The sequence below is a fragment of the Pithys albifrons genome, chromosome 3 (genome assembly GCF_047495875.1).
Source record: "Pithys albifrons albifrons isolate INPA30051 chromosome 3, PitAlb_v1, whole genome shotgun sequence".
NCBI classification, from domain to species: domain Eukaryota; kingdom Metazoa; phylum Chordata; class Aves; order Passeriformes; family Thamnophilidae; genus Pithys; species Pithys albifrons.
In genome coordinates this window covers 88,596,234-88,613,659 of record NC_092460.1, presented here as the reverse complement: position 1 = coordinate 88,613,659, position 17,426 = coordinate 88,596,234, and the positions used below count along the sequence as shown (strand labels likewise).

Below are 17,426 nucleotides of genomic sequence, written 5' to 3'. Positions count from 1 at the left end.
CTAAAAAATACCGAGTTCTTTGTCCTAAAACATGAGTATGAAAAATAACACATGTGCTAGGTTTGCAGTCTAAAGAGAAGAAAGTAATCCAGGTGGAAGAACTGACCTTTCTCAAACCAAAAAAGAAATTTGCCAACAGTTCCACAAAGCCCTCAAAAAGGCAAAAAAGAAAATCTGTGCAGCTCAAAGGGGTCACTATACTGCAGATGAGTGCATAATTCATACCACAGAAACCAAAGTATTTTTGCTTTCTTGGAGGGCTCCTTGAAGACCATCCTCCTCCATCTGTGTGCTGCTATTTGCTTCCTCATGGCATTTGCAAGGCTTGGACCAGGCACTTCAGGCAGCCTCCAGGGAAAGGTGAACACGGGGGTAGTTAAATTACTGCCTGTTAGATACAGAAATCAGGTGTGTGCCACGCTGTGAGCATGCCGTAGGAACACATTTCCATGGTCTCCTTAAAGCTCAGACATGCCAACAGATCAATTCAGTGCCACAGGCTGCAGTAGGTTACCCGATCCATCCCCCATCCATGTGCACACACACACACATAGTTTCCCGGGATACCTTATCCACAGGGAGCAAGGACTGGCACAGGCTGCCAACACACACACGGGCAGCACCAACCACAAGGAAATCTGGGACTCGGAGATGTTGTCTGTGTCGGCTTAATGAAACATCCCATAACAAACCAAGAAACAGGCATCTTACACTCTCACATCTCCAACCACAGTTTTCCTAAGGAGAAGGGAAAAGGAGGATGAATCTATGAAACATGTCTCAGGCTTGTATTAATTTACTTCTCAGGGCTGTCAGTGTTCTTTAATATCTCAGAGGTTCCTCAACAAAAAGGTTCATCCTTCTTGCTAATGTCTCCTAAAAGCCTCTTAAAAACACAACAACTATCCTAAGAGAGCACTGCAGGATTTCTAAAATGCTGAGCTTCCATAACAGCCAAACCATCCATTATATTCCAGCTTCCTTCTCATCATTAGGACGTGACAGCACGTTGAACTTGCCAAATGAGCAGGAAAACCTACAAACACTAAACTGTCTTGTAAAAACAAAGACCAACCAAAGAAAGAGGCAAGTAATGGGCTTCTCTCTCATTGCTTCCCTATTCCCATTTCATCGGTTTCCCCAAGCGCTCAGAGCACCTCTCTCCCCTCCCCTCCAGCTATGCTAGCGCTGTCTGGCAGCCTCTGCTAGCGTGGAAAACAAGGAACAAGCCATGGACTCTTTCGGATCTTCCACCCAACATTCCCACACAGAGCTCAAGCTTCTCAAAAAGCCCAACCACTGGGAGCAAGGGTAAAATTGGCAATAAATAATTATGCAAGTATGTGTTGCCTTTTTGTGTTTGCCAAAAACATGCATATTATTCTCATATCTGTACAGTACCAGCACGCACTGCAATTTTTCTACAGAGCAAACCAGGCACAGTTCAGCAGTTCAGACACTCGATATTATCATTATTTTTTAAAAAAAATTCTTATATATCAATTTTCAAAGGGCCTTGAAAGGAACTGCCAGCTAATAGGATAGCCAGAACTGTTTCATAACAGCTTGCAAAAAAATTCAATCTATTTTTAGATAGGTGAAAAGAATGTGGTTATTTTAAAAAAAATAAATCTCCTGTAACATATAAAGTTGTTTTCATTTATAACTGACCACATAGTTGATATGTCTAATCAATCTCCCAAGTGAACAGTACCATATATTTAAATTCTTAGAAGAAATCTATGTGCATATATAATATTCACATTGCAATCTTTGTTGTAGGATAACACATCATACTGTTAAAAAATCTTACTTTGTAATGAATGGCTTTCAAATGAATCTCAGACAAATGCATCTTTTTCTAATTGTGTGTTATGGTCATTTACAAGGACCTCTTCATCCAGGACTACCATCAGTTCAACTATGAGCATGTTCTGCTCAAAACCAGACCGATCAGTTGCAGGGTGCTACAGATCAGTCACATTGATAAAATAAATATCTGTATTATTAACCAAATTCCCCCACAAAAATGCCAACAAAAGTCTTTCCAAAAATCAAGTTAACACCTGTTTCCTTTACTATTTTCACTCCATCATCCTCCCTTGTCACCTCCATCTTATGAGTCTTGTATTTAAAAATTTTAAGCATAAGGGTGGGATAAAGATTAACAAACATTCACATTTTCTCTCATAATTCTTGATTTCGAACAAATAAATAATAAAATCTCTCTCAAAGCCCTTCTTATATTTCTCCATTTTGGAAAGGTGACTTATCCCATTCCCCCCCACCATTTTCTGTATCTGTCACTGCTGGTATTTTGCTATAACTACAGCTGGTGAAAGGCAATGCAGTTTGTTTCTATGTACCTTACACAAATATAAATCAAATTAAATAGCTCATTTTGGCTTTTTAAATCATGCACGCCACACAGCACTCTTTCATTTTGAAAGATGTCTTTTACCCTGTTTCCTTCAGATACCATTCAGTGCCTTATCACATACTCTATGCTGAGCCATTCAATGAAATACACTTTAGATAGTAACTTCAGTCTAATAAACAGTTTGAGTGCTTAAAATTAATAATACCTTTTTAGGCGATGTCCAATATTAAAATGGCAAAAATATCTGGGGGGAGAGTCTTTTGCATACAGCCAAAATTATTATTGTAAATAATTCTGGGGGATAATATGATACATTTCTGTGGATTTAAGCAGCTTGAAAAAGAAAAATCCCCTAAAATTCACTTGCAAGGAAAACAGAAGCGGGCATGGCTGGATTATTTAAAATCAACAAAATAATCACCAGGAGGCTATTTCACGTCAGAAAACTTAATGTTCATTTAGTACCTCTTAAGGATTTCTTTAAAAATGAAACAGCCACTTGAAATTGCACTGATATGATTGACAGATAAAGTAATTGCTTTAAAAACACTTCTGAGTCATTTTGTCCTTACCTGCAGGCACGAACCATTACTGCATGCAGCGACTGCTCCATTTCCTAGCACAGACTTGCACAGGGATCGCATCTATCTTACAGAATGTGACTAATCAGGGGGGGATTTGCGATTCCTGAGCCACTTTCCAAGGGACACTCCCTTTTGCACGGAGCAGGGCACGGAACGCCCCACCATACCAAGTCGCATGTGGTGCCCCGGGCACGGGCAGGTCTCTGGCGCGGTGCGGGGTGAGCGCGGCCGGGCCCGGTTCGCCCCGCACGGCTCGGCCCCGCACAGCTTGGCGGCGATGCGCACAAGCTCCCGGTGCGGTACAGGGTGTGCGGCTCGGCCCCGCACGGCTCGGCGGCGATGCACACAAGCTCCCGGCCCGGCCCCGCACGCTGCCCCGCACGGCTCGGCGGCGATGCCCACCAGCTCCCGGCGCGGCGGGGCCGTGCGAGCGGGCGCAGCCGGGGCCAGCATGCCCAGCATGCAGCAGGCGGACAATGCCAGCAGCGCGGACCAGCAGCAGCAGCAGGAGGAGCAGAGGGAGAACCCTTTGCGTTTCATGCGGGCGGGGATGCGGCCGTACCTTTCTGGAGAGGACGACTTCTCAGAGTTAACTGACATCAGCAGCTCAGTCTTCTGCTTGATTTCTGGAAAAATCAGAGAAGGTTCACCGCGGCCGCCGCCTGCGCTCGCCGCTCCGCTCCGCTCCGTGCCGGAGGCGCCGCTTCCCTTCCCTTCCCTTCCCTGCCCTGCCCTGCGCGGTCTCCGCCGTGGGGACGCGGCGCTCTGCGAGGCCCGGCCGCGCTCGCGGGGCCGCGCGCGCACACGGCCGCGCGCGCCGGGCGCAACCATCGCCGACCCGGGGGGGGCGCCGCGCCGCCACACGGCCGCGCGGGCCCGCGGGGGCTGCACCACCGCCCACGCCGCTCGGGGCGGGGGGGACCAGGGGGCACCTGGCGCGGGGGAAGCGCCGACCCGCGGGATCCACGGCACGGATCGGCATCCCGGGAACCCGCCGGGATGGGCGGCACACCCGCGAGAACCGCCGCATCCAGAGCCCTGAAAAATATGGCTCTTTGAATCGTTTTTGTCACAAAGAACGAGGTATTAAATCACTACTTCCATACGCGGGTGAGAAAGCAGACATGGAAAATGCCAGGCACAGCCGGATTTGGGTTTTTAGTGCCTCTGATGCCTTCCAAATACACTTTGAAAAGCAGAGTTTCATTTTTCTTCCTTTTTTTCCCCCTTTTTAAAAATACCTATTAACCCACGCGGAGGGTGCTGGGCCCTGAACAGCCTCCCAGGGCAGCGGCCACAGCTCCGAACCAGCAGAGTTTAAACACGGCTTGGACACCGCGCTCGGGCACGTGGTGGGACTCTGGGAACGATCCTTTGCACGGCCAGGAGCCGGGATCCCTCTGGATCCCTTCCCACTCGGCATATCTGATCCTGTGCTCACCATCCAGCATGGTACGGCCCGGGCTGGTACCCTGCTACCGAAACACCCAGCCCAGACACCCCGAGAGCTGTCCCCGGGGGGATGCGCCTGATCCCGGGATCACCATCCAGCACGGTAAGGCCCAGGCTGGTATCCTGCTCCCCAAACACCCAGCACAGACACTCTGGAGAGGTTGTCCCCGGGGGCAGATATGCCTGCCACTCACGGCACAGGATCCTGTGGAAGCAGAACAGAGACTGTGAAAGTGAATGCACCAGGAGTTCTGGAGTCAAGAGGTTTGTGACCCCCAAAAAAACCAAAGAACCATGTCATAGATGTGAGCATCATTTTAAGATCCCGTTCTCGCCAGAGACCGTAGTGCCACCTATGGAAATGCTGGTGAGACCTGTGCAACACTAAGACTATGTCCACTTGTTTACAGCCACAGAAAGCTTCAACTGTTTGGGAGTAACCATTCCATGATGGAAGAGCTTTAATCTGACTTCACTTCCTCTCTTTACACATATCTCAGGTACAAAGCCTCAAATTTCTGAAACAGAAGAGAAACTGGATAACTAGATTTCTTTTTCCAACCAAAGTTACAAAAATATTACTACCACTTGAATGAGTTTACCACCCTCGTGCTCTGGTGGAAGGGTTGCAAGCTGGCAGTGATCAGCACCTTGTTAAACATATGCCACTTGTTCTTTCCAAAAGATACTGATCAGAGCACATCCAAGAAGTATCTCAGTTCTTGCATCCAAAGTACATGCTTCTCAGAACTTTGAAGATGTGTCTGTGAAATTTCAGTATGTCCACAACTGGCCCTGCTGTGTGACTGCAAGGACCATAAAGACCTTCCTTTACCACAGCCCATGGCAGGCAGCAGATGTTCCTATGGTCACAGCTACCAGGAGACTTCTCTGCATACCCAGACTCACATCCCAGCCCAGGCAGAAGTCCAAGCAGCTGCAGGAATGTCCAGGTTGTGGCTAGGAAACCTCCCAGGTTCTGGGCAGCTCCAGAACTGCAGCCCCCTAAAGAATAAGCTTGCTCCTCTGCTCTCTTGGACCTCACTACCAAAGGTCTGTAGCAGTTCTCATTTAGGCCACCACGTGCATCTTTCCCTCTGTGCCTCAGTTCTCCAGCCAACAAAATGGAGTGACAGCATCAACTACATGCCCTGGGGTACTGTTTGGGGTTTTTTTCCCATTAAAAACCAACCCAACAACCTATCATAAAACACCACTGAGCACCCCCAACACCAAAATTACCTACTTTTGTACTCAAATATATCTAAGTACAACTTAGACCCACATGGTGGCTAAGAAGTGAAAACACTGAGTAGCCACCCAATCACTGAAAGACACACTCACACTAAAAAACCATGCAATGTGTTAAGAATTATGCTGTACTGCATAAAGGCTCCACAAGCAGCTTTAATACCTCTTCATTTTCAACTGTACCATCACACTTACTTTAAAACAGATTTCTAGTGCAACATAGGACATCGATGTTGATCACACAAATTATGAAATGCCCTGCATACATTTTTACTCATTTTAGTTGTTTTAAACAAGTGTAATATTAGAGTTATCATAACACAGTATTTTCCAACATATTTATGTTTAAACTGTATGAAGGCAGTGCACAAGATCAATAGACCAAAGAACAGTATGATCAAAAACATCTCCTGCAGGACTCAACCAGGTATTCAGAACACTGCAAAAATATTTCTCAGAAAGACACTGCTTTTAAGAAATCCAGGAAAAAATACTGTGACAAGTCTCTGAAAATAGACTACTTCATATTATACAGGTTAAAAGAAAGTACATCTCCATTTTTTTTTAGGACCAGCACACCTGCAAATCCTTATGGATTCTCTCCTCATACTCTGACCCAGTATGGGTCAACAAGAACAGGACGCTTTCATTACCCATTGTGGTAACACATCTGTGTTGTCAGTACCAGAAGCTAAAAGCTACATTACAGAATTTTTTGAAGTATAGACAAGAAATTTCAACAACTTTGTGGAGAAAGTTTATCCCCTTAGCACTCCACTTTTCCTCCACACCCTTTTTTATGAAGGAGTGTTAGAAGGCAGTGCTCCCTATTGCTTACCCTCCCTTTTGGACAGAGAGATAGTTGAGAATTTTGAGATGCAAACTAAAGCTCATTTCCCCTACCAAGATCTTTGACACGGACTGACTATAAATCATAGAATCAACAGGGTTGGAAGCGATCTTAGAGATCATCAAGCCCAACCCTTGATCCTCCAACACCACTGTGATTACGAGATCATGGCACTCAGTGCCACATCCAGTCTCAAATACAAATACATAAATATATATAAATATAAACTAATATAAATATATTCATCAATGTCATAATCCAACAATTTTTTAAATTCCTTCTGAAGATGCTTAAGCCTGTTGAAATTGAAAATTGATTATAAAAATGGATACCAACAAGGCAGATATTTATAGCCAAACAAAATCCATAGTTTGAAATAAAGTGGTCAAAACAGGCTTTTCAATAGATATCTAGAAATTATTACACTTAAGACTTTATTTATTCCTAACAATACACTACAAGATGTTAAAAACAAAATCCAAATACAAGGCAGTTCACTGCAAACTTTAAGTCTCTGGATGCTCCAAGAGATTCAAAAACATTTCTTTGTAATGGTATTTTAGAATATAATATAGTTTCACTTTTGGTAACCAAGTGGCAACAAAGATATATTTAATATAGCTGTAAGAAGAACTAAAATAAGACTTCATGGGAAAAAAGAAATTCTAGTGTCTTAATGAGCACTCCATCCCACAAGCTGATAAAACTTCCATCACAAGGTTTTGAGGCTTTTCTTTCTTTCCCTTATTTCTCTGCTGTCAACTTGAAGTATTTTCGTTTTGGGGATTTACCTGTCTAAGGTATCTACCTATCTGCTATCTAAGACTTCTGCAAGTGGACCCATTTTGTTAATTTTTAAAAGCAAATCTGCAGCTTTGGACAGCCATACTGCACCATGAAGGTCAGGCTGATACCATCTTTATCACTCCTGATACAAAACTGATCATGGAAATAATATTCCCAAAATAAAACAGATGAGTTTTACACTCAGTGCCTTTAGGCTAAGAGAGTAATAGGCTGCAGAAAGACCAACATTATCACTTGTTTTTTTTTATTTTTTATAACTTACACATCCAGAAATCTGGGCTCAATTACAGAATTTAGTAGAATATATAAATTGCATCTCAAGTCCAAATAATAAAAAAAGAAGAAAAAAATCCTTCAAATTATGGTTACTGTGCCACCCACTCAAGCCTTCGTGTCCAAAAGAATGCAAATTACAGCAATATTTGTTAAAAGTAACAAAACAAAATGAACAAACAAACAAAGCAAAAAAAAAAAAAACAGAGAAGAAAAAGGAAAGTTTTTCAATTCAACAACTCTTCCTGAAGGCCTCTTGGTTCAAGACCCTCCAACCTGACAGAGAGAAGCAGCACTTTCACTTTTTGTTGGTCTCAGCTGCCGTGGCAGAGGGGACTGCCGGGCTCTTCAGCACCAGCACCTGTCACAGACTCCAACAAACACACCTTTAACCGGGCTCTTCAGCACCAGCACCTGTCACAGACTCCAACAAACACACCTTTAACCGGGCTCTTCAGCACCAGCACCTGTCACAGACTCCAACAAACACACCTTTAACCGGGCTCTTCAGCACCAGCACCTGTCACAGACTCCAACAAACACACCTTTAACGCTCCCCCGAGTTAATGAGGTGACTGTGGTGATCGGCACCAGAGGTGCAGGGAACCTCTGCTCAGTGAGCAACCACTGCAGTTCTCACTGATTTTTGCACTGTCCCAGTTTCAGAGGCCACAAAAAGATAGCACTGTAAGTAGAACCACACCCAGAAGAACAGATCATGGCACTGGCTGATAAAAAGATGAAATTGAATGAAAGTTAGTCCTTGCAAATCTCAAAGCAGCCATTAATGCAACTGATTTCTCCAGTTACAGAATAACAATAAATTATTTTCATAAATTATTATATAAATGATTGGGCAGTGTCATTGTCACCAACTCCTCAGTCATTCCATGCACTTTATCAGCCCACTTTCAGTAATTTTGCACTGTGTACAAATTGAGTGGCAGACAACTGGCTCTCAGCCAAGGCCTGAGCAAAGCAGATACACTAAGTCTCTAAAGCCATACTATTCAAGCTGTGATTGAATGAAAACAAAAAACAGAAAGGCTCTGCACTGCCCAAAATGACTTCATAAATGTCAGGATTTTTATTTTTTTAAACCAAAGCAAAGCAAAAACTAACCACTTAGAGGGATCTGTGCTCGGAATTTTTTTTCAGCCTGGATGTCTGTCTGAAATGCTCAGGTGTCAGGTGTGTGTTAGACCAGAGAAAAATACACCACATTAAGTTAAAACAGGAAGGGATCTCCTTTTAGAGAAAGATCATTTGCTTTGTCTAAAAATAAAAGACAAAAGGCTTGGAAAAAAACGGAGAGTTCTACAAAGAGATGCTGCAGTTTCTAAAGTCAAAGGGGATTTGTTGGAGAGCATCAGCCAAAGGCTCCAAGAAACCTGAGGTTCCCCACAGCAAATCTAGAACGAACCACTTGAGAAAGGGTAAGGGAAGAAACTCTTCATGCAAGACAAAGAACAGAAGTTCTTTTATTTCAACAATGTGAATAAGAAAAAAATCAGATATGAGAAAACTAGGAATCTCTGAGGAATATATACATAATCTGGAAAAAAGAACAGGGAAGCAGAACTAGCCCGGAGTTTTATTTATTTATTTTTATCAACTAAAACCACGCAGAGCTCACCACAACACAAGAAAAAACCACACCCCCAGATGCTGCTCCAGAACAGATGGAAAAGTGCAGACAAGGTATATGACACCGCACAAACTGTTCCCTGTGACATATGGGTACATATCAGAGTCACCACAATTTCAAAGTCAACTGACAGAAGTCACTGTTTCACTAAAAATTTAATCATGTCTACCACAAACAGATTATCTCAATGGTCTACAACATGTTCATCAGTCAAGATTAAAATATCTTACTGACAGTGCATGTATTAAATTTATCCAGGGCAGAGATCCACTGTTGCAGAACAACTAAAACAGCTTCTCCCTGCCCCACCTTTGAGAGAAAGGGAAAACACAACGTGGCAGCTAAACAGAAGTACCTTCAACTTTTTGCCATGTAAACCCCTGCCACCCAAATTTCTGTGCATTCTTTTTAAAATAAACATGATACTCAACAGATGCAAGAAAAATATACTTAGTTTTTAATTAGTAAGTGGGCTCATCCACATGTTTTGTTAGTCTAACCTGATCATAAACTAACAGGTTTAGTGCTTTTCTTCCATTTTCCGTGTGGTATATATGTTAGGACACAAGCTCAAGGTGCTTTTAGTCTTTCTTCTACACTATCTTTAAACATCTCCTTGCCTATCAATATCCATCCTGTCTGTTCTCCAGTGTGTTTTCCATCCTTATGTCACATTAGTGCGACAGCTGCTTGGATCTTCCCACTGGCCTATAAAACCCTCATCCTGCTATAAACTGACCACCTCCAGTGTTACTGTTAAAAGAAATAATCCTGCTGTTTCCCAAATCCATATATAGAGACACACCTGAAAATATTACACAAAGTAAATTAATCAAATGACCTGTTTTCATTAAATTTTCAGCTGTGAAGTCATGAAATGCATTAGCAACTTCAGTACCACTAATGTGATGCCTGTGGACAGATCTGTGTTTTGAGCTGGGGGTAACTCTTGTACAAACAACATGTTAAACAGTACAGAAGGCAGCAATAAATTAAAATTCTCCTGATGGGGCACTGGGTACCACTGGACAAAATTAGGCAGATTTACACACAACTTGAGAGGTTCACTTGATGTGTTTTAGGTCATGTAATTTTAAATAAATAGTTCTAAAAGACTGCTGGAATCACAGGCTCTGGCACAAGGTGTTTCAAAATGGCACAAACACAGAGCAAGCCTAAATTTGATAAACATATCAATACTAAATAGGGTAGTATGGAAGCATGAAAAGTATAATTTCCGTAAAATTGTTCTTCCAGATGTTATTAAGCTTTTGAAGTGAGAAAAAAAATATTAGCTTTGTGGATGTCTTCAGGTCTCTCATGCATGACATTCACAGCAATGCTGACACACAAACCAGTGACTGTCTCACTGAAGAATAAGCGACAGAAAACCAGATGTTTGCAATCTCCTGTTGGGGAGATTACATTAATATTTTTAGGATTATTCCTCTTCAGTATACTAAGTAATATTTCTGTTCAGGGCATGAGGAAATTACAATAGAACTTTTAAGGTTATGCTATACTTGAAATATTAAAATCACCATTTTAAGAAGCTGTTTACTTCAAAATGATAAAGCAAACTCCCTCCTTTCCTGAAGAGATGTCTAAAAAAAGTCAGTAACAATGAAATGCACTGCATTTTAAATGTTTTTGTAAGAGTCAGGTTTTAGTTACTGCTCTGAATGTAAAGTATGTTTTAAAAAAACACCCCCTCATCCCACACACAAGTCGTAGGGACCGTATAAAAGATACAAAGGGAAGTACAGATCCTTTTTTTTCTATACACTGCACAAGTCCAACTACAGCTGGGTTCTGTTCACACTCAGCTCAGCAGCCACACATAATAGGAGCCACTATCTACAGAGGGGAAAAAATAGAGAGACAAAAACCCCAAACAAACACCAAAACAAAAAAAAAACCACCCAAGAACAACAAAAAACCCAATCACAGAATCACAGAATATGCTGAGTTGGAAGAGACACACAAGGATCTTGGAGTCCAACTCTAAGCCCTGCACAGGATCATCACCAAGAGTCACATCATGTGCCTCAGAGAACCATCCAAATGCTTCTGAGCTCTGTCAGGTTTGGTGCTGTGACCACTGCCCTGGGGCTCCAGGGCTCAACCACCCTCTGGATGAAGAATCTTTTTCTATTGTCCAACCTAAACCTCCCCTGACATAACTTCAGACCATTCCTGTGGGTCCTGTCACTGCTCACCACAGAGCAGAGATCAGTGCCTGCCCCTCCTCTTCCCCTCACAAGGAAGTTGTAACTGCAGTGAGGTCCCCCCTCAGTCTCCTCCAGGCTGAACACACCAAGTGCCCTCAGCTGCTCCTCACACGCTTCCCCTCAGGGCCCTTCACCATCTCCATTGCCCTTCTTTGGACACTCTCTAACAGCTTAATATCTTTCTCATATCACGGTGCCTCAAAGTGCCCCAATATTGCAGGTGATGCCACCCCAGAGCAGAGCAGGACAATCCCCTCCCTCGCCCGGCTGGCGATGCTGTGCCTGATGCCCCCAGGAGAGGGTTGGCCCTCCTGGCTGCCAGGGCACTGCTGGCTCACGTTCAATTTCCCATCAAACAGAACCCCCAGCTCCCTTTCCATGGCACTGCTTTCTAGCATCTCATTCCCCAGTCTGTCTGTACATCCAGGGTTGCCCCATCCCAGGTGCAGAATCCGGCACTTCCCCTCACTGAACTCCGTGTGGTTGGTCATTGCCCAGTCCTCTGACTTGTCAAGGTCTCTCTGCAGGACCTTCCTGCCTTTGAGGCACTCAACAGCTCCTCTCAGTTTTGTGTTGTCTCCAAACCTGCTCAATATCCCTTCCAGTACAAGTCCTTTATGACGATGTTGAAGGGCACAGGTCCCAAAAGGGAGCCCTGTGGAACCCCACCAGTGACAGGTTGCCAGTCTGATGTCACCCCGTTCACTATTCTCAATGTGAAGAGAGGCCAAAGGGAACCAGAAAGACAGAAATACACCTTCACATACCTTTAATGGTAGTCATTGCCTTGTTTTTGCAGAGGAAAATGGAAAATCATTCATTCAGGACTCACTTAAAAAGGGTATTTTATTAAAGAAAAATAGCAACAACAGTCCTATTATTTTAAAACTTCATTTCACTGAATCTTCACCATGAGAAGTATCTTGAAAAACACAGGATACAGAGAGGAATGAAACATGGTAGAAGGAAACAGATGCTGCAGATCACAAGAGTGGAAATGAGAACCTTGAGAACATCCACAATACAATCAAGTTTGTTTCTGCTTTTCCAAGAAGGAAGAAAGCACACAAAATACACAGATGAATTTGTCTTTTACTTGTTTAAATACTTAAGTCACATAAGTAATACCTCCGAAGAATTTTTTATATAGTCAAATTATATATGGAAATCTCTGAAGAAAGTTTGTAGATAAATTTGTAGAAGCATTAAGTGTTTAAGAAGAAAAGCATTATGATATGCTACAGTTACTCTACAAACAGCCCATTATGAACACAGGGAAGAATTACAGTTAAGCCTAACAATGAATTTGAATTTCTTTTAGTCACCCACATAACTTAACTAAGCCTTGTTGACATAATCTTGCATTTGATCTTTTGCCAGACTGTACAACTCATTAATAAAGTGCTTACTGAAACACAAAGATGACAGTAAGAGGAATTCTTCATTCTGCTAGTTCTGCTGGGTCTGGCAGCATTTGCTGTACCAGATGTATGGCCAGCACCAAGTTGTTGCTTTTCACTCTCTCCTCCCACCTCAGGCCAATAAACAACTCTGCCAAAAGTTTGTTTGAAAATCTGTGGTTGTACCAAAAGCCATTCTTCAAAGGAAAAAAATTAAACTTCTTTTTGCATAACTACTTGTCATATTAAATACCAGTAAAGGACTCCAAAGAAAGCACTACTAACCCCAAACATGACTGTACTTGTTATTTCCTAATTATTTATATACTGAACTTTATTATTTATATGTATTTAACCTGCATGAGAAAGGTTTTGTTTGGAGAGGACAGGGACAGCGTTGACAAAATTTCTTAGAGCTGCTGGAAAACAGAAAGTTTAGAAGTTTATCCATTTTGTGGCAAAAAAACCCCCAAAATATTTTAAGTATGTTAAAATGTAGCCTCCTGTTCTTTAAAATCAGCTGCCAACTGCTTTCTATTACTAGGCAAAAAACATCTCCATATGGAAACAGTTGGACATTAGGTAGCTAGAGAAAGAGTGATTTAAGAAGTTATTACTCTTTTAGTTACAACACATTAAGTCATTAGCTGTATTTTCCAAACCTGGTCTAGAGCAAGGCAAATGGTTTGCTGAGTGTAGATGGACACCTTTGCTGCCAAAGTTGAAAAAAATTCAACCTCCAGCAAAATAATGGAGTGTTTGACACCTTCAAGCTACATCACTTCTAATCTCTTTACCATCTTAACTCACTAGACAAAATGAATAATTTCTGATTTCTAATCCAAAATATTTCTAATTTATTCCTTTTACAATCCCATGTAAAATTATAACTGTGTTAGGATCCTTATGATAATAGCATTTTCTTTCTGGACCATAATTTGTCTAAATGCTTTAGGTGCTGTTCAAATTTTCAACTACTACAACTTTTCCACTCATTTGTTTTGTGCTTTTTCTTCAAAATTCAAGAAAAAAATAAATTGTTCTAATGTAGCACAAAGACAAATTAAATTCCAGTCTTAAAGAAAAAACAGGTTTCTGCTCATCCAAACCAAGTCAAGCGAATGTTACCTTATAAAGAGTAAAGCAGTGACTCACAGGATCTTGCACACAGATTCCTGCCTCTCCTAGGAGATGAATCTACATGATTTACCCAAAAGGATTAAACTGGGTCACAATTATTGAACACACGTTATAATCTTAAACTTCAGGTTAGAATTTCTCCCACATTTTACTTTTTTATCATCCTTCACTGCTTCATATTTTCTACTTTTTGTCACAAATTTTACAGTTAGAAATCCTTATAGTAGAAATAGCTTTGAGATATTTTGACATGACATTCACTGAATTTTTTTCTTAAGTTTTTATACTGTGATGATCACTACAGTATCTATGTAACTGGCTTTTCCAAATACTCTTGCAAAGTTTTCAACATTTCTTATCCAGTGGTTCATCAGGCTTTTACACTCCTTGAATTCTTGGATGCAAAGAGGATGTTCTCAGCTCAGTTCCTCTAGAAAATGAGCATGAGACAGGATTTGTTTCACCTTTCCTGGCCTCATCAGAGTACAAGCAGTACTCAGAAAAAGCTCCATCAAAAAAGCACATGTCATCCCAAGCACAAAGCAAGCCAAAAACCTCTCCATTTCAGCAGTGATTTGTGTCTCACAGGGACATGGGTCCATGTGGTGATCAGCACACAAAGTGTAACTCTGCAGGAACATCAGGCAGGTTACAGTTGTCTCTGTCAAACTCCATGTAAGATGTCCCTTATTGTCTACAAAGAACAAGACAAGGAGAAGAGAGAAACAGAAAGGTTTTTTACATGAAGAAGGAAAAAGAGTAAAAGGGCCATCCTCAGCAGCCATTAAAAGTGCCAAACCCAGGATAGTGACGCCAGCCGTACCACGCCACACGCACCGTAAGGGTGATCCTTCCCCTGTACTCAGCACTGGTGAGGCCACACCTTGAGTGTTGTGTTCAGTTCTGGGCCCCTCAGTTCAGGAAAGACATTGAGGTGCCGGAGCGGGTCCAGAGAAGAGCAATGAGGCTGGTGAAGGAACTTGAGCACAAGTCCTATGGGGAGAGGCTGAGGGAGCTGGGGTTGTTTAGCCTGGAGAAGAGGAGGCTCAGGGGAAACCCGATCACTCTACAACTACCTCAAAGGATGTTGTACCCAGGTGGGGATTGGTCTCTTCTCCCAGGCAACCAACAGTAGGACAAGAGGGTATGGGCTTAAGCTCTGCCAGGGGAGGTTTAGGTTGGATATCAGGAAGTTCTTTACAGAGACAGTGGTCAGGCATTGGAATGGCCTGCCCAGGGAGGTGGTGGATTCTCCAACCCTGGAGGTTTTTAAAGTGAGACTGGACGTGGCACTGAGTGCCATGATCTAGCAATCAAAGTGGGGTTGGATTAAGGGTTGGACTTGATCTCAGAGGTCTCTTCCAACCCAACTGATTCTATGAGTCTATGATAAAACATCCAATACTCCCGGGTTTACCTCTAGTTCTTACACTTGGACACAGCAAAACTCCTGTGTAAATAAGCCTGACCACCTCCACTAAGTGGTACAGGCTCTGAGTATCAATCACCACTGAAGGAAATATTAAAGATTTGTCTCACAGCAACCTTCCCAGTATTACAAGAGATTCTGTATCTGACCAGTCAGCCATCCTTCAGCATGTTCTTGGCAGCTTGTTTCTTTTGATAAGACAACCTGAGGACCAATACAAACCTTGAAGAGCACTGAAGTCCTGTTAGAGCCTGTCAGACCAACATCAATTACTGCAAGGTAAAGGCTTTGGATCGTGGCACATGCACACACCTTTGCTGTCTCTGGTAAAGCACCCAACTGGCAGAACATAAAACCACCACCACATTCCAGCCATCTGAAATGCATTAACTGTAATCACACCTCCCTCTCACATGGATCTGCCTTCCTGCTGCCAGAGCCACCGCCAGGAAAAGCAAGAAAACCCAGGGATACTGCACAGAAGGAAATGCTTGTCTATTGTAACACACACACCCAGTAACAGCCATAAAGCTGTAACGATTGTGCCTGAGAACAAATATGATTGTCTGTTAATATTGCACCTGTTTATGATCTTAAAATATTTAAGTAAATGGATCTACCTATTCTTAAATTACATCTTAATCAAGTTTAAGCTTTTGTAAACAGAATTGTTAGTGCTGCATACAGAAAAACTAAATTTCAAAATTATTACTGGAGATAAAATTCTATGACAAATTTTGAACACACATGCAGTGGCCACAAAAAGAGAAATCTTCTAATTACATTTTAAGGGTTTTTCTCACATACAGAATTTTTACTCTTTAATTGCCAGTGCCCTGGATTTACATAGCAACAGGAAAAGACACTGGGGATTTTTCTCCTGGGCTTCTCCCTACCTGATTGGGCATAGCAGTTACACAAAAAAGTATTTATTTAAACTGACACAAATGTTGAACACCCCAACACTGATAACTTGGCACTCAGCCAACTTACATTTCCTTTTTTTCAAGGATCAGAAATACCTTTAATTCTTCAGATTCCTGCCTTTGTGAAGTCTGAATGTAATTACAGTATAATACATACCTGTATTGAATAACTATAATTGAATATATAGGAAAAGAACACACTAGTGCTTCTAGCTAAGTAAGTGCTATGGAAGTCTTCTAGTCCTGAAGGACTTCTATCATGAATATTTTTAATTTTGTAGATAAAACATACACACATACAAACACATATCAAAATATCCCCTTGCTTTGTTTTTGCTCTGTTCTTCAAAGAAACGGGATGCTGGGGGGTTGGATTTTTTTAAAGCAACCTTGTAAGTGTGCAAAAACAATAAGTGATTGCAAAGGAATCTGGAGAAATATCTGTATGTGCAAGATGTGAGGAGTAAGTGTAAGAAATTTTTAAAAATCTGAATCAGAAAAAATTTTGGCTGCTAGAGACAAAGTATTTTTATAGGAAAGAAAGAAGTTAAAAGTAATCACAGCAATGGAGATACTTATATTAAGTAGAGGTATGTCCAGACATGAGATCTGATCTTGCACTTACTAAAGCTATTTTACATTTCTGCTGTTTTCCCTTTTATTGTTGTTGTTCATTAATATCCTATCTAAATTATACCATAATCAGCCATTGCTGACGAAAAATAACGAGTGTGCTTTTCTGGTCTGCAAGCCTACCTCAACATCAAGACTTTCAAGGTTATTTTTTTTAGCTCTACCTTTTTTCTCTTCACACCCTCTCCCCCTTCTCCATCTGACTTCCCCAACACTTATTCAGCAATCACATGAGAAACCTGGTATTGTCTTGCCTAAAGGCTGCCTACAAATAGTTTCTTCTGCAGTGAAGACACGGGGACGTAGGTGGCAAGTCTGCAAATGTGTGGTGATGCCATTCAATCACTCCCTGTGGCCCCTGGTACCTCCCAGCCTCTCCCACGGGGCATGAAGCGGATTTTATGGAGCGATGCCTCCTCCTC

At 42.1% G+C, this 17,426-nt stretch overlaps 1 protein-coding gene across 5 annotated transcripts in view; it reads right to left on the bottom strand.

The window, feature by feature from the left end:
* SRPK2 (SRSF protein kinase 2) overlaps window positions 1-17,426 on the bottom strand; it is a 143,743-nt gene that overhangs the window by 88,245 nt on the left and 38,072 nt on the right. Inside the window, exon 1 of one of the 5 annotated variants that reach the window (XM_071552662.1) lies at window positions 3,527-3,661. The exons of 3 other annotated variants lie outside the window; for them this stretch is intronic. In XM_071552662.1, the coding sequence (XP_071408763.1) occupies window positions 3,527-3,564 (38 nt within the window). In that variant the 5' untranslated portion in view covers window positions 3,565-3,661. Of the gene's footprint in view, window positions 1-2,952; window positions 3,027-3,526; window positions 3,662-17,426 lie in introns of those variants that run through there. One more of the 5 variants, XM_071552661.1, reaches the window with a different exon arrangement.